The 27,099-nt window shown below is 35.2% G+C and overlaps 1 protein-coding gene across 1 annotated transcript in view; it reads left to right on the forward strand.

Annotated features, from left to right (window-relative positions):
- Positions 1-22,473, forward strand: part of PDCD10 (programmed cell death 10) — a 51,890-nt gene extending 29,417 nt beyond the window's left edge. The window contains exons 4-8 of the mRNA XM_015088531.3: positions 5,026-5,143; positions 5,789-5,915; positions 13,226-13,304; positions 13,609-13,691; positions 16,287-22,473. Coding sequence (XP_014944017.1) covers positions 5,026-5,143; positions 5,789-5,915; positions 13,226-13,304; positions 13,609-13,691; positions 16,287-16,368 — 489 coding nt within the window. The 3' untranslated portion in view covers positions 16,369-22,473. The remainder of the gene's footprint in view (positions 1-5,025; positions 5,144-5,788; positions 5,916-13,225; positions 13,305-13,608; positions 13,692-16,286) is intronic.
- The last annotated feature ends 4,626 nt before the right edge of the window (positions 22,474-27,099 follow it).

Raw genomic sequence — 27,099 nt, forward strand, 5'->3', positions numbered from 1 at the left:
CCCTCTCTCTCTCTTTCTCTCTCTCTCTCTCTCAAAAATATAAAAAAAAAAAAAAAAAGCTTTTTGTAAAATTATAATTTGAAAATATGTTTTTCATATTGCTTACTTACAGAACCTAAGTATAAAACAGTATTTTTGATGGGAAAATAAGAACTGTGTGTAGGTCAGATTAAGGATACCTTTTCCTTATACGGTCGAGTCACTTAGTGTCAAGTTTTTCATTGTCTCCAGATTTGGAGACAAATAATTACTAGCCACGTACTATTTAATAATTACTAGCCACGTGTTGTTGTTGAATACTTAAAATATGGTTGGTTCAAATTGAGTTGTACTCCAAGTATAAAATATACACCAGATTTTGAAGACTTAGTACAAGAAAAAGAATGTAAAATAACTCAGCAATAAGTATTTTATAGTAATTACATACTGAAATGGTAACATTTTGGTTGTACTCCTAAAATGATTTCATGTATTTCTTTTTACTTTCCTAATGTGGCCACTAGGAAATTTAAAATTACAATGAATGACATTTGTTGCTTGAGTTATATTTCTGTTGGACATCCCTATTCTACATATTGGGTGCAGTCTTTCATATAAAACTTAATTCATCCCCCTTCCTTTCCCGGTATATATCAGGGTGCCCAAATCTTTCATTTTTATTTACTTTGTGTGTATTTGTTTCTGTCTGTAGCTAAGATAACTTATATTTCAGGTAAAGTATTTTAATGTTTAAATCTAGAAAAAAATGTATAGTTAAGTTTTATTTGAATAAAACCATAATGCCATCCAGCTTGATTTCTTTTTATGGCAAAGATTAGTTTATCGATACCACTCTTAACTGGTAGCATAGACTATGTCACTAGACATCTCTCCTACCCTCACCATAAGAATTTACATTGTATGTATGAGATTAGAGCTATTTTGATGTGATTAATACTCTAAAATGCACTGCCTGTATATGTATACGTAGTAGCTTAATTAAAATATGTTCTGACAAATCATTGGGTTAATGAAGAAAATGAATCAAGTAACACCATCAGTGTTGTGTTTCTTTTTTTCTTTGAGTTTGGTGTGGTTTTGGAATGGCATATTTAGTCATTAGGGAGGCATGATGGAAACTGTTTTAAGCTGACTTTCTAACTATTTTCAATGTGGCCAAAGAAGGGAAGGAAAGGCAACTTATTTCACAATTTAGTATCGAGGGGCGCCTGGGTGGCTCAGTCGGTTGAGTGTCTGACTTCAGCTCAGGTCATGATCTCACAGTCTGTGGGTTCGAGCCCCTCCTCGGGCTCTGTGCTGACAGCTCAGAGCCTGGAGCCCGCTTCAGATTCTGTGTCTCCCCCTCTCTCTACCCCTCCCCCACTCTCACTTTGTCTCACTCTATCTCTCAAAAATAAATAAATGTAAAAAAAAAAAAATTAAAAAAAAACCAATATAGTATTGATAAGGCAAAAGTCCGTTTTTCAGCTTTTCTGATAGCAAGAACAGAGAGAAATTTCTCCTGCTCATCATAAAGAGGACCCTGTCTGAAGTAGTAGATGATATCCTCAATGTTATTTCTAAAAGAGACAAAATAATTTCGTTAAGGTTTTTTCTTTTAATATACTTATATATAATCTGATGTTTTAACACTAAAGTACAATTTAAACTGTGTTTAAAGTATGTGGTTATGATAGATCTGGTTTACCATATGGATAAATTTTATTAGCCTTGGCACTGATTCTTAATTGGGGAAAGTGGAAGTTATTTTGAGAGGAAAACAAATTAGTTTGCCTTGATTTTATCATTATTATCATATTTAATTTGTTAATTTTTTAAATGTTTATTTATTTTTGAGAGAGAGAGAGAAAGACCGTCATTGTGAGTGGGGAGGGGTGGGGGAAGGAGCAGAGAGAGGGAGACAAAGAATCCGAAGCAGGCTCCACGCTCTGAGCTGTCAGCACAGAGCCCGAGGAGGGGCTTGAACTCAAGAACTTTGAGATCATGACCTGAGTCAAAGTCAGATGCTTAATCAACTGAGCAAATTTAATTTGTTAAATTTCAAATGGAATTAAAAGGGCATGCATTAAAAAGATGAAGATTTTGTGTTTTTAAAACTAGAACTTATTTGACAATTTTTTTTAAGTTTATTAATTTTGAGAGAGCGAGAGAGGCAGAGAGAGAGAGGGAGAGAGAATCCCGAGCAAGCTCCACACTGACGGTGCAGAGCCCCATGCAGAGCTCATACTTACAAACTGCAAGATTACAACCTGAGCCCAAATCAAGCGTCGGATGCTTAACCGACTGAGCCACCCAGGCGCCCCTGAAAAAGATTTTAAAAGCCTCACTCACCCATATATCCCTATTAATATCCATAATATATATGCCTATGTTTCCAGTTCTTTGACCACAACACAGTGTCATCTATCAAGGTTTAATATTTATTTTTATTATTATCACAAGAAAAAGGATTAAAATAGTTTCTCCCAAGATGAAATACTAATAAATACTATCTTTTAAGATACCTGTTCTCCTTGGTTCTTTTTCCTCTTGGAAAGTTCTGATAGGTTTTGCTGTTGAGAATCACTGAATCACAGGAGTGGATGTTACTGCCTTTGAGGATAGTTTCCTGTCATAGTTGGGTTCTTTATAAAAATTGGACAACCATAGAATGCAAGGTTGTATTCTGGGGCAGACCTGAAGATATAGATAGATAAAGTCACCAGTTTAAGCATAGATCTGTTTATTTTGTCAGTCAGAAGAATTGGGTAGATTTAAGGCATTTAAAATTAAAAGTAAGTAGCTTAATTAGGATTTCAGCCAGAAGATACTAAGACTGTAATTCCTAAGCTATGTGCCTAGGCACCCTGCGTCCCCACAGCAAACTCAGATGGGTGCCATGAGTTATGTTAAACATCTAAAGGAACATAGTGATGCTAAACATCTGTTAGACCCTGTGAACTATGCTAGCTTGAAGTAGTTTGCAATTCCAACACACTAGATTAAGCCCTATTCCTTTCAATGATGTCATATCTTTATGAGGTTGGAATTTTGGCCATTGCTGTGAGAAAAAGCAGGTACCACAAGAAAATCAATATACAACAGGAAGTGAGGGCAGGGTCCAATCTGATTCCAACATTTGAGAATTGTGCAGTGCCCAACAGGTGCATATATCTCAGTAGCAAGTAATCTTGGTTATTTAAGAATTAAAGAAAATATTCTTCTTTCAATTTATGTATTTCTTAAAGACAACTACATTGTTAGAAGAACGCAAGTACTTATTGTTTGAACCTAACTACTTAATACATAGCACTATTACAGTATATTTCTTAGCACTAAGAACACTTGTGAACTGAGAATGCTCGATACTTCTGCAAGATTTCTGTAATGCTCCAGTTTGGGCAGTTTCCAGACCAACTTGATGTTGGAAACTTTATTCTCAGACTGTCAGCATTTAGTTCTTTTGGCACCGTATTATAACTTAATCAGAGATTGTCTTCCTGCTGAAACTTTTTGTGAGCAGATGGGGAATGCGCTCCTGCCTCCTAAAACAATGCATTATATAGGCAATTTAATGCTACTCAGAGAGGAAGATAAACCACTGTTATCAAATACTGGCTTATTTACATAGTGTATATAATCTTGTGACAATTCACCAAATTAATGTTGATACCATCTTAACCCATATTTATACAATTTTTCTTCGAAAGGTAGTCTTGTATTTTAAAAATAGATTCTATCTTACATATACTCATGGAAGGAAAAATCAAAACAGGTTATAAAGGGAATGAATTCATAGGATACACTTTATTGTTATTAATCATCTATGAAAATGACTTCCTTAAGTAGCATACGACAGCAGTTAAAATGGTCCCAGGATTGAGATAAATGTGCATATTTTCTTTTCTCATTCCATCCGAAAACCTTTCAGTGTTTGGTACTTGAAAAACAAGATGTTATAATGGAAAGAGCATAGGAACAGAAGAAAGCTAGATCTGCAGTGATACCAGAAAGGAATTGTAAAGGCAGAGGTTAAATGTGCTTGACACATAAGGAAGTAAATAGATCGCTGTCCGATTATGATCATAAATGGTGTTTATGATCATAAATGGTGTTTCTATTTGCCATTTAATATTGGGCAAAAATGATAAATCATCAGCACAATGATTCAAATTGACAGGCATCTTAAAACAAACTTAGAATGTCATTACAAAATTTTTAAAAATAATAAAATGGGACAAAAATCACTGGGAAAGACCCAAATCAGAAAGTTAACTTTGATAAGCTCAGAACTCCTATGTTCAGTCCTGAAATGGCTGGAAGATTTTAGTGCCCTGGTGAATGTAAGTAACATAGAACCAATACACTCATTAGTGAGACAAGCTCAGGAGATAGCAAAAGGATGAAATGATGTTCTGTAAATTATCCTTGCTACAAATATTCTTGCTACAAAAGGAAATATTCTTGCTACAAAAATAAAATAGGAAATGAAAATCATTATGTGGGAAAGTAGTTAAGGGATTATATAGCTTAAATAACACCTGCAAAGGGAACCCTGCTTTTTTGTTTCATTTTTGTTTTTCTTGACTTACTGTTCATTTAAATGCCAAGGATCTGCAAAGTACTGGTAACATAAGTATTACTTGATTCTCAAGTTGGAATATTAGCTAATGAGAAAAAAATCTAAATATCCTTAGTATATTTAAGCTACTGAAAAGAGTAATTGATGGATTATCAAAATATATATAACCTTTATTTCTATTTTTGTTACTAGTTTGATTGCAAGTGAGCGTAGAGGAGAAGTAGGAAGTGTTAAGTACTTTACGTTCAAATGGCAAAAGAGACCCTGGCTGTAACAAGAAGCCTCGTGCATAAGCTCTGAGGAAACATAAGTGAATGCCATCAGGACACCTACTTTACAAAGGTTTCTGCCCTCATAAGTTGATCACTGAAAGAAATTCTCAGCAGGTTCTAAACGATTAAGTTTTGGCTTTAAAATGCTGACTGAGCTTCTGTATTTTAAAACTAGCTTTCTCTTCTTTATAGGCTGAAAAAGAAAATCCAGGACTCACGCAAGACATCATTATGAAAATTTTAGAGAAAAAAAGTGTAGAAGTTAACTTCACAGAGTCCCTTCTTCGAATGGCAGCTGATGATGTAGAAGGTAGTCAGAGAGTCTTGTTTACTTTTCCTACATTTGTTGAAAAGCATTTCCTCCAGATCTTTATTTGACAAAAGGGCCTCCCGCCCCTTCCCTTCTCCTTCCCTTCCTTACTATTATTATTATTGTGATGATAGTGGGGAAAAAAATCAATGTAAATTATGTTTGTGTTTTAAGTGAGATTTCAAGAATGTGCTGAAGATATTAGTAGGTTGTTTGGGTTTTGATATATTAAATATAAAGGTTTTTATTAAACTCATCTACCCCATTGACAGATATCTGTTGCCATTATATTTGTTATGAATGTCATAAGGTTTAAGGTTTCTGTGTCAAGTATAGCTTCAGGGGCCTGATAAACTTGACTGAGACGTTTGTTTAGTTATTTAAGATTCACAGGATTTCCGTTTATCCCAAAATGGAAAATGTTTGGTCTTTCATCTTCTGATACTTCACTTGTAGAGTGAAGGCCCTAATACTATTTCCGAACTAAGTTGAATTTTAATGAATTTTGCTTTTGCAGCCTTGTCTTTCCTAATCATCTGGCCTTTCTCTCCCCACTCTGCCACACCTCTTTAACCAATACTGGGAATTCTTGTACTTGAATTTGGCAGGGAATTGCATGATGCTTTTTATTATGTATTTTGTCAGAGTATATGATTGAACGACCAGAGCCAGAATTCCAGGACCTAAACGAAAAGGCACGAGCACTTAAACAAATTCTCAGTAAGATCCCAGATGAGATCAATGACCGAGTGAGGTTTCTGCAGACAATCAAGTAAGCAACTTTTGGCTTTGGTTCTTCTTTTCTTGAAAATACTTCAAAAGAACCACTAATTCTAGGTGTTTTATTTTGGTATGATATTAATACTAAATTGAAATGCTAATTTGAAATCAAACTTGAAATTTTTAAATGCTGTATTTTTGATTATTAACTTTTAAGCTGTGGTATTTGGCATTAGAATGTAATGTTTTTTAGAATGTTAATATAAAAAGTGAATGAAATGTACATAAACTGGAATACAGTTTGAACTATAAAAAATAATTGAAAAATGTAAATGTCAGATTAAAGTGAATAGAGAAGTTGCATAAATTATAGTATCGGTAACAGAGGATACCAGTATTATTTTTGTTTCAGAAATGGCATAAGTCATTAAGGTAAGTAATGTACTCTTAGGCTTGAATAGCATTTTTTAATATTTGCCAAATCGTAAACCTCCAAATCCTTACCTTTGGGATACAGGTTAAATTAGACTGAGAATATGCGTGGGGCCAGGAGGCTGACTGGTGAGCAGCAGCAAGAAGGATCATCCTTGAGTAGTGGTTCTCAAACCAGGGGCACTCTCCTCAGGGGTGAAAGGGTGGGAGAATGAGGGGGAAACTCCAAACATGATTTCCGGATGAGTAAAGAGTCTCATAATTTTCTTCAGCCTGACTGGATATAAAATGAAGAAAATTGGGAATAACTAGAATGGCATTATTAGTGCAACCTTTTAGTGAAACCACAAGTAGAAAATGCTGACAAGGAAAGATTTTCAGGTTTTTGTTTTTTGTTTTTTTGTTTTTCTGGAAGAGGCTGCATCATCATACATCCTATCTTTATTTAATTTATTTTTTTTAATTTACACCCAAGTTAGCATGTAGTGCAACAGTGATTTCAGTAGTGGATTCCTTAATGCCCCTTACCCACTTAGCCCATCCCCGCTCCTACAACCCCTCCAGTAACTCTGTTTGTTCTCCATATTTAAGAGTCTCTTATGTTTTGTCCCCCTCCCTGTTTTTATATTCTTTTTGCTTCCCTTCTCTTATGTTCATCTGTTTTGTCTCTTAAAGTCCTCATATGAGTGAAGTCATATGATTTTTGTCTTTATCTGACTGACCAATTTCACTTAGCATAGTACCCTCCAGTTCCATCCACATAGTTGCAAGTGGCAAGATTTCATTCTTTTTGATTGCCGAGTAATACTCCAATATATATATACATATACACACACACACACACACACATATACATACACACACACACACACACACACACACACACACATACACACCACATCTTCTTCATCCATTCATCCATTGATGGACATTTGGGCTCTTTCCATACTTTGGCTATTGTTGATAGTGCTGCTCTAAATATGGGGGTGCATGATGTGCCCCTTTGAAACAGCACACCTGTATCCCTTGGATAAATGCCTAGTAGTGCAATTGCTGGGTCATAGGGTAGTTCTATGTTTAGTTTTTTGAGGAACCTCCATACTGTTTTCCAGAGTGGCTGCACCAGCTTGCATTCCCACCAACAATGCAAAGAGATCCTCTTTCTCCGCATCCTTGCTAACATCTGTTGTTGCCTCAGTTGTTAATGTTAGCCATTCTGACAGGTGTGAGGTGGTATCTCATTGTGGTTTTGATTTGTAATTCCCTGATGATGAGTGATGTTGAGCATTTTTTCATGTGTCGGCCATCTGGGTATCTTCTTTGGAAAGGTGTCTGTTCACATACATCGTATCGTTGAAGAATATAAAGAGGTTCACTGGAAGTAAATAATAACATTCATCTCTTAGAAATAGTATTCTTTGTAATTCACATTACAAAATGCTATTTTAGCTGGTTTGGGCACCTATTGAGTGGTATGGGGCGAGGAATATCCCATTTTAGAAAATAATGGTTCATGTTGGGCACCCAACCCAGCTATCAAGGAGCACCCCTCCTCTTTTAGGTCTTCTTTCCCCCTCCCCCTTTTTTTTAAACGTTTTTTTATTTTTGAGAGACTGCAATCTAGAACACAAATGGGGAGGGGCAGAGAGAGAGGGAGACAGAATCTGGAAGCAGGCTCCAAGCTCTGAGCTGTCAGCATAGAGCTTCACACAGGGCTTAAACCCACCAACTGTGAGATCATGACCTGAGCCTAAGTCAGATGCTCAGTGGACTGAGCCACCCAGGTGCCCCTCTTGTAGGTCTTCTAATTGAGAACCTGAAAGTGTGAGAAAGATTTTTCATTGGGTAGCCAAATTTCATGTCACAGGAGCAAATACCAAGGTAGATATTTTACCCTTATAGGAAAGCCTCAACTTCCTTTAACTATTTTTAATATGTAAAAAAGGAAGACAGTCAACTGTGCATGAAATTTTATTTTTAGTCTAATAAAAAGTAAACATGTTTTATCTCATAAAAGGGTAAATTGCCAGTGATCTGAAGCACAGTTGTTTAAACAACTTATTTTGGCATTTTCAAAAAAATTTAATAAGATTTTAATGTGTTTTGATCATATATTTGCTTATAATCTCTGCTACGTTTCTATGAAAATATGACATTTTAAAAATAATATTTTCGGCAGATTTTGCCTCAGGTCATTGAAGGAGAAGTTTATAGAATCAATGTCATCTTCATAGTAATAGCAGTCACTTAGAATAATGTATTCAGTGCTTTCTTAAGTGCTTTGTGTGTATTAACTTATTATAACACTGCCATAACAAGTGAAGAAATTAAGTAATTTTTCCAAGGTCACAGAGCTGGTAAGTTGGTAGATCTGGCTTTGAACCCAGACAAACTCGCTCCATGGTCTTCTCTGCTGCTTCCCAATCCGAGATGCATAATGCTGATCTAATCTGGTGATTGAAAAAAAAAGTTTCTACCATTTGGAAGAGGTGTGATAAAGGACATCTTAATATAGAATTCCGGTAGGTAAGAGAGAGAACAGTGTTGTGGTTGAAACTGGGGTAGATATGATAGGCCCAGAACCTTCATCCTGCTACTTTGACACCATCTTTCCCCTCTGTGGAGTCCCCAAAGCATCCCTGCTAAACCCACTGTGGCTGTGGAGAGAGAGGTTTGAAAAACACTTTATAAACAACCACATTTTAATTGTAAGGAAATCGAGGTCAGGAGCCTAAGAGTCTTGTCCATAATCCTTGACAGAGGCCGAATCAGGGGCTTGTCTTTCATTTATCGGGCAGTATTAATATTTCAGTTCTGTTTTCTGGAGTGTGCCCAGCATGACTGAATTAAGAATATTGGCAATTCACATTTATTTCTTAACCGTTTGAGGAGGTATAATTGGCCATGGAAAGTTTGTGTTGATAATATGTATTATTTCTGAGACTAAAATTCAACCATGTATGAATTAATATAGATAGGTAAGGTGTAATTATTTGTATCACTGATATAGATTAATACATTTTGGTACATATCGTCCCCATGGTTAATTGTTTAACAAATTAGTGGATAAAATCACACCAAAATTAAGGCTTATCCTTCAGGTACAACATATTATGTAGTTACTGTTTTTTTCTTTAAAATATTTTACTTTTGTATATTTAAGGTAGTTTTATCTTCATTTATTTTAGCAATATTTTTCAATAAATCTGTATCAAATGCTTTACCAAGTACTACATGTGATTTCATGGGTTATATTAAAGTAGAAAAAAGACTCCTGTCCACTAACAAATATCCAGGTATTTTTGTGTATGTTAGCAGACCTGGGTTTGAATTTCTATTCCAGTATTTAGCAGTGTGGCCTCAGTTAAATTGCTTATTAGCTTCTGTCTTTCTAGCTTCTGTCTGAAGATGAGGGTGACAGTTGCAAGAGTTGAAAGAAATGACATACACAAAGTGCTTCACACAGAACTGCGCATATGCTTACAACACATGTTGCATTGTATTATAGGGCTTTTTTCCCCCTTTTCTCTATGGAGATGATTAGGAAAATGATCCGGCAAACAAATACGTTAAAAGTTCTTTTGATTAATGAATGTTTCTGTTTGACTACAGTTAAGCTTATACAAATATTTAATAAAATTAATTAATAGGGGTTTTTTAAAGTCTGATACATTCTAATGAATGACTAGTAGAGACTTGTACCTTAATAAAGCAGAAAGCCATGCGTTGATCTATTCACTCTTTATAATCTTCATTTGCATAATTATATGCTAAAATTCACGAGTTTGGTTTTCCAGATGGCTTCAGAATAGCTTTTCCAGAGTTGTCCAGTCTAAACATACAGCATAGGAATTTCCTTCCTTTAAAGTGTTCACATAAACATATGTTATATAAATTTGGGTGACATGATTAAAAGCTCTACTATTCCATGCAAGTTTTGGATAAGGTGTATGTTTACATTTCGTCTGATGCTTGTTGTCCTCTCTTTCAAGTGTATGTTTCCCCAAAATTGCCCTACTAAAAGCTACAAATTCCTAAAATTCCTTCCTATTATAACTGTATTATATGTCCCTTTTCACAGAATCACTTAACTCCAGACTGTTTGTAATTACACTGGAGTTATTTTATCCTCAGGTTTTCTCCATTTCTTGATCTGTTACATTGTCTGAAGTATTTTTTAGGGCTGATTATTTTCTCTTGTTGGAAATGGACCCTTAACTACTAATACAGTTTAGCTTCCCTGGTGCAAACCTTAGTGCCTTAACTGAAAAAACTCTTCTGTGTACATACAGATGATGTAATATTTGACATAAATTGCCCAGATTGTTTTTAAATTTTTTTAATGTTTATTATTTTTGAGAATGAGACAGTGTGAGTGGAGGAGGAAGAGAGAGAGAGAGGGAGACACAGAATCCAAAGCAGGCTCTGGGCTCACAGAGGTTGAACCCACGAACCGTGAGACCATGACTTGAGCCGAAGTCAGATGCTTAACTGACTGAGCCATCCAGGTGCCCCAACCACAGGTTGTTTGTAGAGGAGGGCAGGCCTAGGGATAAACAGCCTTGATCATTCCATAGAATTCTTTATGAAACTCTATGGCCTAGTTCTAGGCTCTAGGTTCCCAAACACTGGATTCCAAATTTGGTTCATCAGCAAAATCACCTGGGGGCTTATTTTTTAAGTTTTCTTTTAAAATATAGATAGCTTCCCAATATTCATTAGTAAGCCTGGGGCACTACTATTCAGTAAACCCTTGCTTTATCTAAGAGGTGAGTGGGTGAGAACTCACTGCTCTTTTGACCTATAGAATCCAGCCATTGTCATTATATATGGAGCATATATTCATCTTGTTGATTAGCCCAGAAAGCACATTCTTATTGTCCTTTTTTATTTTTATTTTTAAAAATTTTTATTTATTTTGAGAGAGAGAGAGAAATCACATGACAGGGGAGGGGCAGAGAGAGAAGGAGAGAGAAAATCCCAGGCAGGCTTCATGCTCAGCACAGAGTCCAACACGGGGCTTGAACTCGCAAACCTTGAGATCATGACCTGAGCCGAAGTCACTTAACCGACTGAGCCACCCAGGCACCCCTAATCCCTTCTTTAAAGTAGAATATTAAAGTATTTACAAAGTTCTTCTGTATAAACACCTGTTTGATCACTCTAATTTGCTCCATTATGTTCTGTTTTAAATGGGCTCATTATGGATTTGAAGTACATTCCAAATATTTATTTTCTGAAATCATAATTTTTCTCATGTGATAGTCACATGACATCACTTTATTAAGCAGTAATGAATTTATGCACATCATAGCAATACAGAAGGAGTCAACTTACTTGAAACCATAGATGAAAGGAACTGTTGTATGAGTTAAAACTGCTGTTCCTAAACTAGAGGCAAAGAGGAGGAGAAAATGAGTGGATAGATACCATTTCTATGTAAAATTCATTGTCCTGCTTGCATATTTCATATTCTAATGTATCAGCCTGATATCAATGTTTGACATACAGGAGGTAATAAGTAAATATTTATTAAAATATTTTACTATTTCAGAATAGGCTAAAATACTTCCTTTATACCCAAATCCTGCATACTTGTAATTCTTAGTCTTCCCACTTGCTTATTTATGGGAAATCTATGAAACACATACAGAAATCTGGACACAGAGCTTTTTTGGTTTTTTTCTTTAGTAAAGCTGAAATGTTTTAGGTATGAAATACCTGAAATCTGACAGTTGTGATTAAAAAGTAATAAAAGATTATCTTTGGGATGGTCTAGATTCATGTCTTACTAATTCATATCTTCACACTTACATTTGCATAGCAGAAGTTTAAGTTCAGTTTGACCAAAAATATTGCTATGAAGTTAGAAGATGAAAATTGAAAAGGGCATAGATATAAAAGACCAGAGTTTAGAAAAAAAGTGGTTTATGGATAAGAATAACATTCAACTCATGAGAATTACTGATTTCTTTATCTCCTTAAAAGGAGAGGAAGGTGTTGATGCATATATAGTCCAGGGATGATAGCTGAAAAGGGTTAAAGTAGAAAAAATATTCTGATACTGCCTTTCTCAGAAATTTAAATGTATTTTCCAAGGGAAATAATTACAACAAAGGTTTGGAAGAGGAGGATAGGCAGTTGTTAGAAGGTAAATATATCTTAAGAGATGTATGGGGCACCTGGGTGGCTCAGTCGGTTAAGCGTGCGACTTCTGCTCAGGTCATGATCTCACAGTTCGTGAGTTCGAGCCCTCTCAGCTGTGCTGACAGCTCAGAGCCTGGAGCCTGCTTCGGATTCTGTGTCTCCCCCTCTCTCTACCCCTCCCCTGCTCACACTCTGTCTCTGTCTCTTCAAAATAAATAAACATTAAAAAAAATTAAAAAAGAGAGAGTCTGAGAAGGAAATATTTCATTTTAAACATTCAGAGTATGAGGTATATGTAACTTGAAGTGCTGGTAAATATAGGAGGGAGTTGCATGTAGCGTAAAAATTTTATATAATTGTTCATGAGATAGCAAAAGTGAAGAAGATAGTAGCTTGAATTTAGCTACGTTAGCCAGAGAAAGGAAAAATCATAACTGGAAAAAATGAGAAGCAGAGATAATTCTTAAAAATTTGAGTAAGTAATGCTGAATGAAATGTTACTGATTTGGGAAGGTTGAAGTTGCAGAATAAACCTAGACCAAACTGTCAGCAGTGCAAGAGAGGTCAGGGTCACAGAAGGGTACGGGCTAAAAGCTCCACTCAAACTACTAGTCAGATGTTTGCACATGATGCGGGGATTAGTGTGGTCATTAACTGCGTGATTAGTAATCCTTAAAATATGTGCGTATATTTATATATATTATATACAATAAACATGCACACAGACAAACCTCTTCCAAATGTAACTGATTTAAAGGCGATTCTTTTTTCCTTACCCAACAGGGATATAGCTAGTGCAATAAAAGAACTTCTTGATACAGTGAATAATGTCTTCAAGAAGTACCAATACCAGAACCGCAGGGTAAGTTTAGTAGAAGCTTTATAAGCTACCACCTTAGACGTTGCTTTACACTTAGTTGCTTTATTGAATTAAATACTAAGATGGTTTGATTATGGGAAATAGTTTTGTATCGTTAACCACTGGTTTTGTTATTGAATTAAAATATGCTGTTACATATATTTAAGTAAATACTTCTGAAAATTCTAATACGTAATATAAGGTCCATTCTGTATTCTGTGTAATCTTCCCGTCTTTGATTTTGGCTTTTGTGTTATTTCTCTTTTCTTATTTAATATTTTTTTCTTACCATGTTTAATGTCTATAGGCACTTGAACACCAAAAGAAAGAATTTGTAAAATACTCCAAAAGTTTCAGTGATACTTTGAAAACCTATTTTAAAGATGGCAAGTAAGTAGTGTCATTTATCATCCTTGTCTTTTAAAGTTAAATTATGTAGTTTTATATAATACTAAAACCATGTAAATTACGCCCTTTTACTATATTGTTAATACTCGAGTTAACTAGTAACAAAGATAGACTGTTTATAAAAATAGCGTGTGGTTGATAATCCAGCCATAACTAGTTGAGAGCAGAAGGTGACCGACTTTTTCTGAAATAGGCCACATGGCAAGTATTTTGACTTGGGCTTGTCAGAACTATGTACTTTACCTCCACTGTTGTGGTACAAAAGCAGTCATAGTATGGGAGCAAGTGGCATTATGGCCATGTCCTAACAACACTTTATTTACAGACACTGAGATTTGAATTATGTATAATTTGTACCTGTTACATAATATTTTTCTTCTTCTTTTTTAACCATTTAAAAATACAAAAGCATTCTTAGCTTGCAAGCCATACAGAAACATGGGGAGTGAGATTGGCTTACTACCCTACTTTACCAGCCCCTGAGGCTGTGGTTCTTAAATTTTAGTAGCCTCAGAATCACCGGGAGGGCTTATTAAAGAACAAATTGTCCATTCTGTAGGTCTAGAGTGCACCCAAGAATCTGCATTTCTAAGAAGTTTCCAGATGATACTGATGCTGCCAGGTCTGTTGAGAACTAAAGTTAAAGCAGTGGTTCTTAATGTACTTTGCATATTAGAATCACTTGGGTTCAGTTTTTAAAAATTCCAGTGCTGTGGTCTCAATTTCGGAGGTTCTGATTCAGTTAGCTTGGAATTAGGGTTTAAGTCTTTTTAAAAAGTATTCCAGGGGGTGCCTGCGTGGCTCAGTCAGGCATTCCGCCTGTATTTCAGCTCAGGTCGCGATCTCACAGTTTGTGAGATCGAGCCCCGTGTCGGACTCTGTGCTGACAGCATGGAGCCTACTTGGGATTCTCTCTTTCTCCCTCTCTCTCTGTACCCCTACCCCATTCTCTCTTGCTCTCAAAATAATTAAACTTAAAAAAAAAAAAAAATTCCAGGTGATTTAAAAGTGCTGCAAAGGTTGTGACTAACTTGTGGAAGGAGGGAAGCTTTCAGGGTCCTTCTACGAGTAGTATACTAAAAAGGTAAATTGGGCGTTGTTTTTAAAGTCAGAAAAATCATCTAAATAGTGATTATTGCATTTATAACTGGCAGGGGCCTCTAACATTTTATCCTACCATTTGAAATTTAAAGATCCTTAAATCCATGTCAAACCATTACAGTATTATAATAATTTGTAAAAAAATAAAATACATTAGAATGGTCTGTTAATTTTCAGTTATTTTTTAACAGTTCAAGTAAGTTGAAATATTTACATTTATATTATAAATTAAAGATACTGAGCTACATTTTATTAATGGTTTTGTGTTATTCCCTACTACTGTTCAGATAGTCTAGGGGAAATGTTCCTTGACGACTTAGCTTAATAAGCTTGCAGGTGTGTTCTGAAAATAACCTTACATCTGTTTTTCCTTGGTCTCCACTGCTAAGCCCAAATAACCAAAACACATTAAAAGAATAATTTACTTGATGGGATCATTATTTCTGATTCTAATTAAGAACTATCATGAAATAAGCACATTGAAAGGTTGAAATTCCTTTAGAGCCTAATTTTCATTAATCTGAAGTTACGTACTCTGCATATGGATTATTCAGGCTCCCTGCTACTACTTTTTCTCCATTCAGTAGCTTCTTTAAATTATAATTATTTGCGTATGAATAACGTGCCACGAGTTTTGTACCTGCTTTCTCAAAACTGGAAACTGTTACCAGAACCTGATCTTTGAGCCATCTTTCAATAGAGGGATGTATTTGCATTAATTCCACTAATTCTTTCTGGTCCATCTTTTTTGAGAAATGTCTAGGATAAAGATACAAGTTTTAGCTATGATACTTAGAAACTGATAAGACCACACTATGGGACTAGGGCATCAGTTCTTTGTCCCAAAGATGGGCTGATAGAAGAAATGTGTGCAGCACAAAGTAATTTCTAAGAACATATATTTATATATCATCAGCTTTCAATATTGAAGCCACATGATTATTTTAAAAGTAGATTTATTCCAAAAGTAGTTTAGAATTCTCCTGGTTTTTTGTTTTGTTTTTTGGTTTTGAAAGAAGGTAAGAGAGATTGGGATAATTCAGATTTCGAGTAATTAACTTTTGTTCTTAAGTATCATGTCCATTGATACAGAGATTTTGAGGAGAAGATTCTATTTTGGTAACTTACGTGAAATCGGAGCTGGAAACTACATTGAATCCTGTTTGGCCAGTTTGTTCAACCCAGCCATGAGATCTGGGTTTTGAGGCTCCACCTATCATTAGCAGCCCAACACCTTATTGCCAGCCAGAACCACTAGGGGGCAGTAATTCCTAGGATAGTTTCAAATGATGCAGGAGCATTCAGTACCAACTGGTATGAAGGATAAGATCCTCAGTACTAACTTGCCTTTCTTTTTTTCCCCCCTAAATTGATTTCAGTGCTACTGTTAGCAGATGGTGTCAAGTATAAATATTTTTAAAGGATGATTTTTTTTTTTTGGTAAAATTAATGCTTTTTTTTTTTTTTTTTAAACAGGGCAATAAATGTGTTCATAAGTGCCAACCGACTAATTCATCAAACCAACTTGATACTTCAGACCTTCAAAACTGTGGCCTGAAAGTTGTATATGTTAAGAGATGTACTTCTCAGTGGCAGTATTGAACTGCCTTTATCTGTAAATTTTAAAGTTTGACTGTATAAATTATCAGTCCCTCCTGAAGGGATTTAATCCAGGATGTTGAATGGGATTATTGCCATCTTACACCATATTTTTGTAAAATGTAGCTTAATCATAATCTCACACTGAAGATTTTGCATCACTTTTGCTATTATCATTCTTTTAAGAATTATAAGCCAAAAGAATTTACGCCTTAATGTGTCATTATATAACATTCCTTAAAAGAATTGTAAATATTGGTGTTTGTTTGACATTTTAACTTGAAAGCGATATGCTGCAAGATAATGTATTTAACAATATTTGGTGGCAAATATTCAATAAATAGTTTACATCTGTTAAACATTTCTTTACTTGAAAAAATACATATATATATATGTGTATATATATATATATATGAATATATATATATATGATCAGAAGACCAAGACAACTTGGTGTAATGTCTAAAGAACTTCTAACGGGAGCTTACTAGCAGTTTATCAGATAATAAAGCAACAAGAATTCTATTTTTTGGTCCTTAGTCACTCTGGGCAAACAGTAGCCAATGGAAATATTTTTGTTAGTTATTATATATGAGGTACTGAATATTTTTGCAACCTGTTTTAAGAAACTTATGAGAAAGAAATGGCAGTTTATAGTGTCTTCACACTGTAATGTCACTTCTTGAACTCTGTGACAATGTAAAGTTAAGTTTTTCTGGTATGCTGGGCCCTACCTAATAAGCTTTGTACCTTTTTTTTCCAAAAATAGCCACAACTAATAGTAATTTGGAGCTATACCAGTGCTAGTTGGTTTGGAATTGTCATGAGTTATAAATGTTATACACACTCTTTAAATATATAGAGCTTTGTTTCATCATAGAGAAGTTTTACGGAAATTATGTATCAGGTGATCATATTAAGTGATTTCATTTTTCAATTATGATAAAATAAAGGGAAACTCAGGATTTGTTTATCTTTTATAAAGATTTTAAATGTTAAGCTAAATTTCTGTTTGGCAATACAAATTTCTTTGCTATAATGCAATTTAGGTTTTTTTTTAACTTTTTTCTTTTCTAAAAATATAAAGAATTACTATCTTGGGCAACATAAGAGGATATCATCCTATTAGATATGAACAGGAAATATATGGAAAGAAGCAAAAAAAAATAGACAATTGGATGAAATCTTATCATTTATGGACATTTTACTGAATTTTTTTTTTTTTTTCAAAAGTTCATAGTAAAACAAGTGGAATTGGTGATTTTAATACTATTTATTTTTGATATAAATTATTCACTCTTGGAAGTAGACAGATGGTTGTTTGCAAAATAGACTTGTGAATATATGAAGAAAAAATATACTGTTTTATCTTTTTCTGAGCAGCAGACTTTTATAACATAAACTAATACTATATTCCCTCCAGTTGTCCTGACCTCTTTAACGGAACTCACCAGTTACCAGCCATTCCCCAAATCATCTGTTTTTATAAGCCATCTGTCTTTCCATTTCACTGTCCAGTATCCCTGGTTTCCATTTACATGAAGTTTACCACAAAGTTTACTCAGAAGGGGGGTTTGTTCTCAGGATAATGCAGTTTCCTACATGATCCTAATGGGGCCGCGTTTGGGTCAGTGAGGAAAGGGTCAATATGGTCCTAGTCAGATTCATCTCCAGAGAACAGGAAAAAAAGGAGGAGGAGAAAACATTTGTTGAGCACCCTTCTCTTTGCCAAGAATACTTTGCCAAGTATTCTAAATACATTCATTGAATTTAATTCTCTTAACAGTCCCATGATTTAGCTGTCTGCCTTGCAGTTAAAGAAACTGGCTACCGGCACTTAAAATTACAAAGCTAGTAACTGCTGGTGCAGGGATTTGAATTCAGTGTTTGCCTCCATGATCCTTCCACTGATCTGTACTTCATTCATTGCTGAAAATCCATCTGGCTTAGAATACTAATTCCCTAACACCACCTGACAAAACACTCCTCGTCCACAGGGAAATGGGAAAAATCAGGACAGTGTGAGAAGTTTTGAGAAGTTTTAAATCTAAATTTCTGCATTTTAGAGGCCCATTCTCTCTCTCTCTCTCTCTCTCTCTCTCTCCCCCCCCCCCCCCTCGTATTATTCCTATGTTTTGGATGTTTAAAATGTTCCCTCTTCACACTTTTTTAAATATAATAGATGTTAGGGTTTTGTTTTTGTTTTTTTTTAAGTGATTGCAGTTTAAATAACTTTATTAGCCAAACATGAAGTTCACAACCCAGTATCACAATTCCTCCTAATTGTTTTTTTAACATTATTTTTCTATATGGAAATGATTTAAAATTTACCAAAAATTGGCAAGACTTAGAATGGTACGAAGAACATCAATACATCTTTTATCCAGATACACCTATTGTTTAGAGCTTACCATTTTTTAATCATTTGGTTGTTCATTTGCCCTCAACTCCCCTTTACTCTAGATCATTTCCATGTCTGCCTTTGTCTTTACGGCATTGATAGGACATGTTTTTGAAGAATGCAGTCTTTTGACCCCCCACCCCCCACCCTTTGTAGAATGTTCCTCATTTGGAGTTTCCTCATTAGATTCAGGTTATTCATTCTCAGAATACTCCATCGTTGAAACTGCGTCATCAGAGTATCACATCTAGAGTCACAGTGTCTATCTGCTATTGGTGATGTCAGTTTTGGTCACCTGGTCAAGGTGTTTTTCAGTTTCTCCAATATATAGTTACTATTTTTTACCTGGTGTCTACTAAACAATCTGAGGAAGACTCTTTTTTAAGTCTGTGTTAACATCACCATATTCCACCAGGATTTAGCAGCCTTTGGTGATTTTTCCAACTCCAGCATCCTGTCCTCTACTGTAAGCAGGAGCCCTCCTCTGTCCCCATCCAGTCATTCATCTATGCTTATCTATGTGCACTTTTATATTTACTATTGTTTTGGACTCCTGGTTGTCTATTTTTTCAGTGGCTTATAATTCATTACTTACTTTGGTGCTTAAATTGTCTTAAATTTGCTCAATGGGAGATCCTTCAGTCTGGCTCCTATGCCCTTGTGGCATCCGTTTTAATTTTTTTTTTTTTTTTTTTTTTTTAGCACATTTTCCTAAATAAAAGATGTTCTAGGATCTAGAATTAGCGGTTTCTTCAAGAAACTCCTGGGGAGTGATATTAGACACGTAGGTCTGGTTGCTAGGTGTCATCTCTTTCTAGGCCTGTTCAGACAGATTTAGGAAATGTGCCTGTACATACGTAAACGTAATATGAATGCACCATGTACATTTCACAGGTACTTCTATACGCATCGTGTTTGATTTCAGAAACCATGACTTCACACTGATAATTGCAGTTCCAGGCCATCCTCAGGGTTCTTTCTTGCTTTCTCCATTCCATATTTCTCTGTCTCTCTTTCTTCCGAATTGGGGCACTCCAAAAAGTTCATTTATTCACTCAGTCAGTCCTGTAGTACATCTAAAATAGTGCTGAGAATTGTTTTGCCCGTGTCACTGTAAAAAACACTTAAAAGCTTGTTTACAGTTCTCTCCCCACTTGTACTCTGCCCGATAATAAGGGTATATAATTACATTCTGTGTTCAAAAGTTACTTGGATTCATTCTTTTTCCCCTCTTTCACTGTGATTATGTTATTTATTTGAAATAAATCGGATTCATTTGTTTCAGTTTTTTTCCAGGTTTAAGGTTCCCCCAAACACACGCACACGTACTTCATATCCTTGTTGATTAGTTTTTAAAATATATGGGATATTAGCATGCTTCTAAAAGTTAGAACTATACCAAAGGTATACTGAGAAGTATTACGGTCTCATACCCCTTCTGCCCCATTCTCCAGCCCCTTCATAGGTATCCAACTTCACTGTGTCCCATGATTCTTTTTATGAAGAAAAGTAAGTATGTTTTCTTACCTCCCCCCCCCCCCCCACCTTTTTTCTTACATTAAAGGTAGCCTGCATATAGAGAGACAAGCCCTTTGGCCCATGATGAACTTTCCTGGCACACAGGACTTGCAGTGCTAAAACTGGGAGGGCTGACAACTCTGTTTACTTGCTCTTTAAATTTTTTTTTGTTTACTGTTTATTTTTGAGAGAGACAGAGACAGAATGCGAGTGGGTTAGGGGCAGAGTGAGGCAGACACAGAATCTGAAGCAGGCTCCAAGCTCCGAGCTGTCAGCACAGAGCCCGACGCGGGGCTCAAACTCACGAGCTGTGAGATCATGATCTTAGCCGAAGTCGGCTGCTCAACCAACTGAGCCACCCAGGCGCCCCAGTTTACTTGCTCTTTAAAAAACAAAACAAAAACTGTATTGATGCATACTGTACGTATTATAAAATTCACATACATATCTTGAAAGAATAACTTTGTTGAGGTATAATGTCACAAAATTAACTCATTTTAAAGAGTTGTGCAACCTGACCAAACTTCAGTTTTAGGGACATTTTCATCAGTCCAGTAAACCTTATCATGCCTGGTTACAGTTACTCTGTGTTCCCACCACACCCTGCCTTCTCTCCTGTTCCAGGCTACCACTAGCTACTTTCTTTGTCTAGACTTACATTTCATATAAATAGAATCCTACACTATTCTCTTTTGAGTCCGGCTTTCTTTTAGTTAGTATAATATTTTTACGTTCAACCATGTCATTGCATATGTCAGCATTTCTATCAGTATTCTTAATGCTAAATAGCATTCCATCCTATGGACTCATATTTTGTTTATTCTTTTAATAGTCAGTGGACATTTGAGTTGCTTCCTTTTTGGCCCTGATGCACAAGTGCTGCCAAGATCGTTCATGTGCAAGTCTGTTTGTCTTTGGTTTTCATTTCTTTGGGGTAAATACCTGAGACTGGAATTGTTGGGTGTGCGATTTAATTTATATTTAACTTTTTAAGAAACCATCATACTGTTTTCTAAGTGGCTATAGTGTTTTACATTCCCACCAGCAATGTATGAGGGTTCCTGTTTCTCCACATCCTTACCAACATTTGTTAATGACTAATTTTTATCACAGATGTTCTTGTAGATACAAAGTGTTATTTCATGTTTAAATTTGCATTTCGCTAATGACAAAGTTGAGCATCTTTTCATTTGCTTATTAGTTATTTCACATATATGCTCTTACAGACTTTGCTTTTTCACTTAGCATGGCCTGAAGTCTCTCTATGTAAATTCATAAAGATTATCTTTCTCTTTCTCTGTCTCTCTCTTTATCTCTATCTTTCTCTTTGTTGTGGCCTTGCATTCCATTGTGTGAGAGGTACATAGTTTTATCCAATCAATCTGCAATGCTTGGGCATTCAGGGAGTTGTCAATATTTTGCAAAATTACAGATAATGTTACAGTGAATGATCTTACATATTTCTGTTTTGTTTGAAATATACCTTCAGGGTAGATTCCAAAAAGTGGGATTACTGAGTCAAAGGACATACGCATATGTACTTTTATTACGTATTGCCAAATTCTTTTCATAAAGGTTGTGGTAATTCACATTCTACCAGGAATGTTTGAGACTTTGTTCCCCCAAAACTTCACTAACAATATATTGTCAAGCTTTTGCATTTTTGCCAATCTGATGGGTGAAAAATGGTATCTCATTGTAGCTTTAATTTGCATTTCTCTCACTATGAGTGAACTTAAATATCTTTCATGTTTAAGCACCATTTTTATATCTTTGTGATTTTGAATTTGCTCATGCATTTTTTTATCATACTTTTTTTTGTTATTATTATGTAGACAAATTTAACAATTCCTTCATGAAACTATCTGGGCTTGGTGCTTTTTTTGTGGAGTAATTCTTTGGCAATTTTATTTCTCATATGCAAATTGTTTTTGTAAGCTTTCTTTACAGGAGTCCGTTTGTTAAACCATATTTTTCTAAGAAAGTATTCTCTAGGTTTTCAGATGTATTTCATTTGAAGTAAGTGACATCTTTTATGTTTAATTTTTTTTCTCTGTATCAATAGCTATTTGTTGTTATTTCTTATTCTGTATATTTGCACTTTCTCTCCTTTATTTTCTTTATTAAACTAGGAAATATTTTGTCTATGTTGTTTTTATTTTTCCAGAACTCTATGCATTAATTTTCTGTGCACTACCTCTTTAATTTTGATTTAAAAAAATTTTTAATTTCTGCTCGTGTATTTATTCCCCCCCACCCCCACCACCACCCCCGGGTTTGTTTTACTTTGTTGTTATTTCCCTAGCCCTTTCAGTTGGGAATGTAATTAATTTTTATTTTTTACTGGTGTAGGTATTTAGTGCTATGAAATTTTCTCTGATCACTGCTTAGAATGTATCCCACAGATTTATTTATTATCATTTTTCAGAAATTCTGTAATTTTTATTTCTATTCCCTATCTTGCCTAAGTTGTTTACTGCAATATCTTAATTTCTAAATGGAAGAGCCTTTTTGGTTGCATTTTTAATTTCTATTTTTATTGCACTGTGATCGGCAAGTATTGTTTGTAATAACTTTATAGTACCTGCTGATGTTTTCTTTGTGCCCTAATATATGATCAAATTTTTGCCTATCCATGTGAATGTTTCATGTATACTTGAGAAGATTGTATGTTCTCTATTATTAGGATGTACTATTCAATATATATACAAAAATTCACCTTATGTCGTTTAGTTCTTGTATATCCCTACTTTTTTTTATTCATTTGGCCTGTCTTGTACTGTGTGTTAAAGTCTCTATTAGTAGTGGTTTCTCTGTTTCTCCTTATATCCCTTGTATTTTTTTTTATATAGGTGATTGCTGTGTTGTTTCACACATAGATATTCATACCTGTTGCATCTTAAATGTGAAATGTGGATTTTAACATTATAAAGTGTTCGTTTTGTGTAGTGTAATGCCTTTTGAAATTGTCTTTTGGCCTTGAGTTAAACCCATTCACATTTATCGGTATGACTGTTATGTTTGGACTTACTCTGTCATATAACTTGTTACAATTTGTATGTGCATTATGGTATAATTCATATCTTTTCTACTTGGTGTACTCTCTTTGCTTTGGGGGAAAAAAAAGCTTCCTTTTGGCATTTAGGAAGGTTTCTATTTTGATTCTAGTCATGCCTTTGTTAATATTTTGTAGGATTTGTAATCCCCTGTTTTTTTTTAAACTCTTACTATGTGGGCATCAATTTTGGATCCTATCCTTTAATTCTCACCTATTAGTAAATGGGAGTCATTGTTCTTTTTGTACATTCCCCTTTTTCTCTCCTTTTTAATTGCATTTTTCTACTTTATCAAAACATAGATGGTCTAAATTCTACAATTAAATAGATGAAATGCTTCTGATGAGTCCTTTTGCCTAAGTATGCTCAACCACCTATTGGTTGCATGAAGCTCATCCTCTAGGTGTTTTGTTTTGTTTTTTATTACACAATTATATAGTATTATACCATACACTACCATTATAGTAGTAGTGTTATATTACACATTTATCTAGTATTCTCTGATTTTTTTGTATGTTCAACATTATTTTCCTTGTAGTGTTGATACTTAAAGGATATCTTGGTTGTGTAAAATATTCTTGGTCAACATTTTCTTTTCTTCAGTTTCTTGAAAATGTAGCTTCACTGTTGTCTTGCTTTATATGTTGCTGTTACACATTTTTTTTTTGTTTATGTTGAAAAGTCTGATATCAGTCTAATTCTATTGTCTTAATATTATTTCACCTTTGTTTTTGTTTTTAGCCTGGAAGCTCTGAGAATTTTCAGAGTCTATTAGTTTTATTAGGATATGTATCAGAGTTGACCATTCCAGGTCGATTTTCCTGGTACCTGATGTGCCCTTTCTGTGTAGATTGAGGTCTTCTTTTATTTCTGGAAAGTTTTCTTGGATTATAATTTTAAACATTAACCTTATTGCATTGTTTTTGCCCTTTGGGACATCAATTAAACATATGGTGGACCCTCTTTGCCTGTCTTCCATTTCAGCTACTTTCTCTGTGTTTTTTTAAACTTACTTTCTTTAATTTTTATTTGCATTTTCCCCCTTGATTTTCTTTAAGATCCTTTATTAAATTTTTATCCAAGTCTGCTTTCTCTTGGGCACTTGTAATATAATCTTTTGGTATATATACATATATATTTTTTCTGTTTCTGCATTCAGTCAACTCTCATTTCTTTCTCCTTATTTTTGTGCATTTCTGTTCTTAGTACTTGTACTTATGATTCAGTCTCCTTTTTTCATATACCATACACTTATCTGATGATACTTTATTTAGTTGGGGTGTATTGGTACATTTTTCTTTAGCTTCTTGGTTTCCTCTTTGGAGGGAGTGGGGATTTTCAGTAGCAGAAATGAATTGTGTTGATGTTGGGGAAAGAGAAAACTAGTGCACCTTGTTTCTTTTTTATTATACAAGATACTTAATGTTCTCTTTGTATTTTGTTTCCTTCTCCTGTCTCATTCTTCTCTGGGTGCAATGCTTTACCAAAGCTTCCATTCCCATTCCTGAGTCTTCTGTGCAGCTAATGTGATGGGAATCATCCATCATATGCCCACCTGGGTATACCCACCATATACCAAAATTCTGTGTTCAGAATTTTGTCATTTATGTTGTACTTTCTCTTTCTAGGGATGATTTTACTTTTGCTGTTCCTAACTCCTCTATTTCTTTCTACTCCTTTCCACAGAATCTTTTAAACTTCCCCTTACTTGCCCTATCCATTCATAGGCATGCCATCAGCAAAAGAGAAGTGAGAGTCTGTTGGAATTGTTCTTCTCTACTTACAGGTCATTTGACGGTTGCAGTGTTCTCTGTCTGCTAGTAATACTGAAGGTATAAGTCACCTAAGGTCTAACTTACTCTCCTTGTTGAATTTATCATTTTATTTAGGAGGTTGTGGGGATATACAGAATCAGACAGGCACCATTATTCTCCAAACCTGAAGTTTCCTTTCCAGTTTTAAATTTTGCCAGTTTGTGAAATCCAAACTTCCTGAGACCTATGGATTAAAAGATTGGGTCTTAGAGATAAATCACTCACTCTATTTTTCATTGGGGCAAATTCAGCAGAAAGCGGTTGGTTCTTCTCAGTTTTCCCTGTCCCCTTTGCCCATAAGTAGCACTAATAGAAAATAAGCTCTGTTTTTCTCTTTTCCCTAGTCTTGGTATTCTTGCTGTTAACTTGCAGGTTAACTTGGGATACAAATTTCTGTTCTGAGAAAGTTCTAAGTGGCATACTCATGTTGCTAAAATGGAATCCTTGTGGACTTTGAATTATTAAATAATGTGACTAAATTCAATGATTTTCCAGTCATCCAGTGAACTATGCATACCAATTGTGATAAAAGATATAATAGTATGCCTTTGGAGTAATACCTAGTGTTTTTAATGATGTCTAAGCCCACTGGCTGCCGCTGCCATAATACAGTACCATAAACTGCATGGTTTAAACAACAAAAATGTGTTTTCTCACATCTGGAGGCTGGAAATCTGAGATCAGGGTGCTGGCACGGTTAGGTTCTGGTGAGAACATTTTTTCTGGCTTGTTTCTTCCTGGCTGCCTTCTTACTGTGTTCTCACATGGCAGAGAGAGAGGAAGAGGGGAATGGGGAGAGGAAGAGGAAGCACCATCTGGTATCTTTTATAAGGGCACTGATCTCATCATGAAGGCCCTACCCTCATGACTTCATCTAAACCTAATTATGTCCTAAAGGTCCCATCTCCAAATACCATCATATTAGGGCTGCAACGTAGGAATTGTGGATGGCACAATTCAGTGTATAGCTTCATTCCAGATACTGCCTGCTTGGAGTATGGAATTCAAGATTTATGTGGCAAGCAAAGTCTGGTACCTACGGTTGAATAGAATAGCATTCTTGGAAACAACAAAACTAAGTTCTACTGTTGATATTATGTGATAAGATGGACACAAGTCCCACAAAGAATTGAGAAAGAAAGCACAGGAAATACCAGTCAAAAGAAATAGTGAATGCTCATTAATGAATTGCTATAAAACAGGGCAACACCACAGAGGAAAACAGTAAAAGATGAAGATGTAATACTAGTATACTAGTTATTCTGGAAAAGGTCCCATGAGGGAAAAAAAACAAACAAAAAACAACTAACTCAGACAAGGATATAGAAAGTCCTTACTTCCAGGTTGTTACACTTTACTAGAAGACTATTGGTAAAGGGAAATTACATTGTAAGTTTTATTTTCATAAAACTTATGGGTGGAATAACTTCTTCTTACTGGCTGTGTAACCTTACATAAATTATAACTTCCTGAATTTAACTTTCCTCATCTATAAAATTCGGGACACATAAGAGATACCCCAAAATATACCCCCCCCCCCGCCATTTATTTTACTCTCTTTTAAGTTTACCTCCATTGTATTTTGCCCTTGGCTCCCTCTCTGCTTTCTCTCCTCTAGAAGATGATGGGATGGAAGATGGCCAATAGGACTTTATATTAGTTAGATTTATTATAAGGAATTGCCTTATGTCATTATGGTGGCTGGCAAATCCCAAGATCTACAGGGTGAGTTGGTAGGCTAGAGACTCAGGAGAGTCAATGATTTAGTTCCAGGTCAAGTCTGAAGGCCTGAGAAGTAGGAGAACTTTGGTGCAGTGCCAGTCTGAGGACAGGGAAAAAACAAAAAACTGATAACTGAGTTTGGAAGTCATCAGGTAGGACAGAATTCTCTCTTACTTAGG

Source organism: Acinonyx jubatus, chromosome C2, assembly GCF_027475565.1.
Source record: "Acinonyx jubatus isolate Ajub_Pintada_27869175 chromosome C2, VMU_Ajub_asm_v1.0, whole genome shotgun sequence".
NCBI classification, from domain to species: Eukaryota; Metazoa; Chordata; class Mammalia; order Carnivora; family Felidae; genus Acinonyx; species Acinonyx jubatus.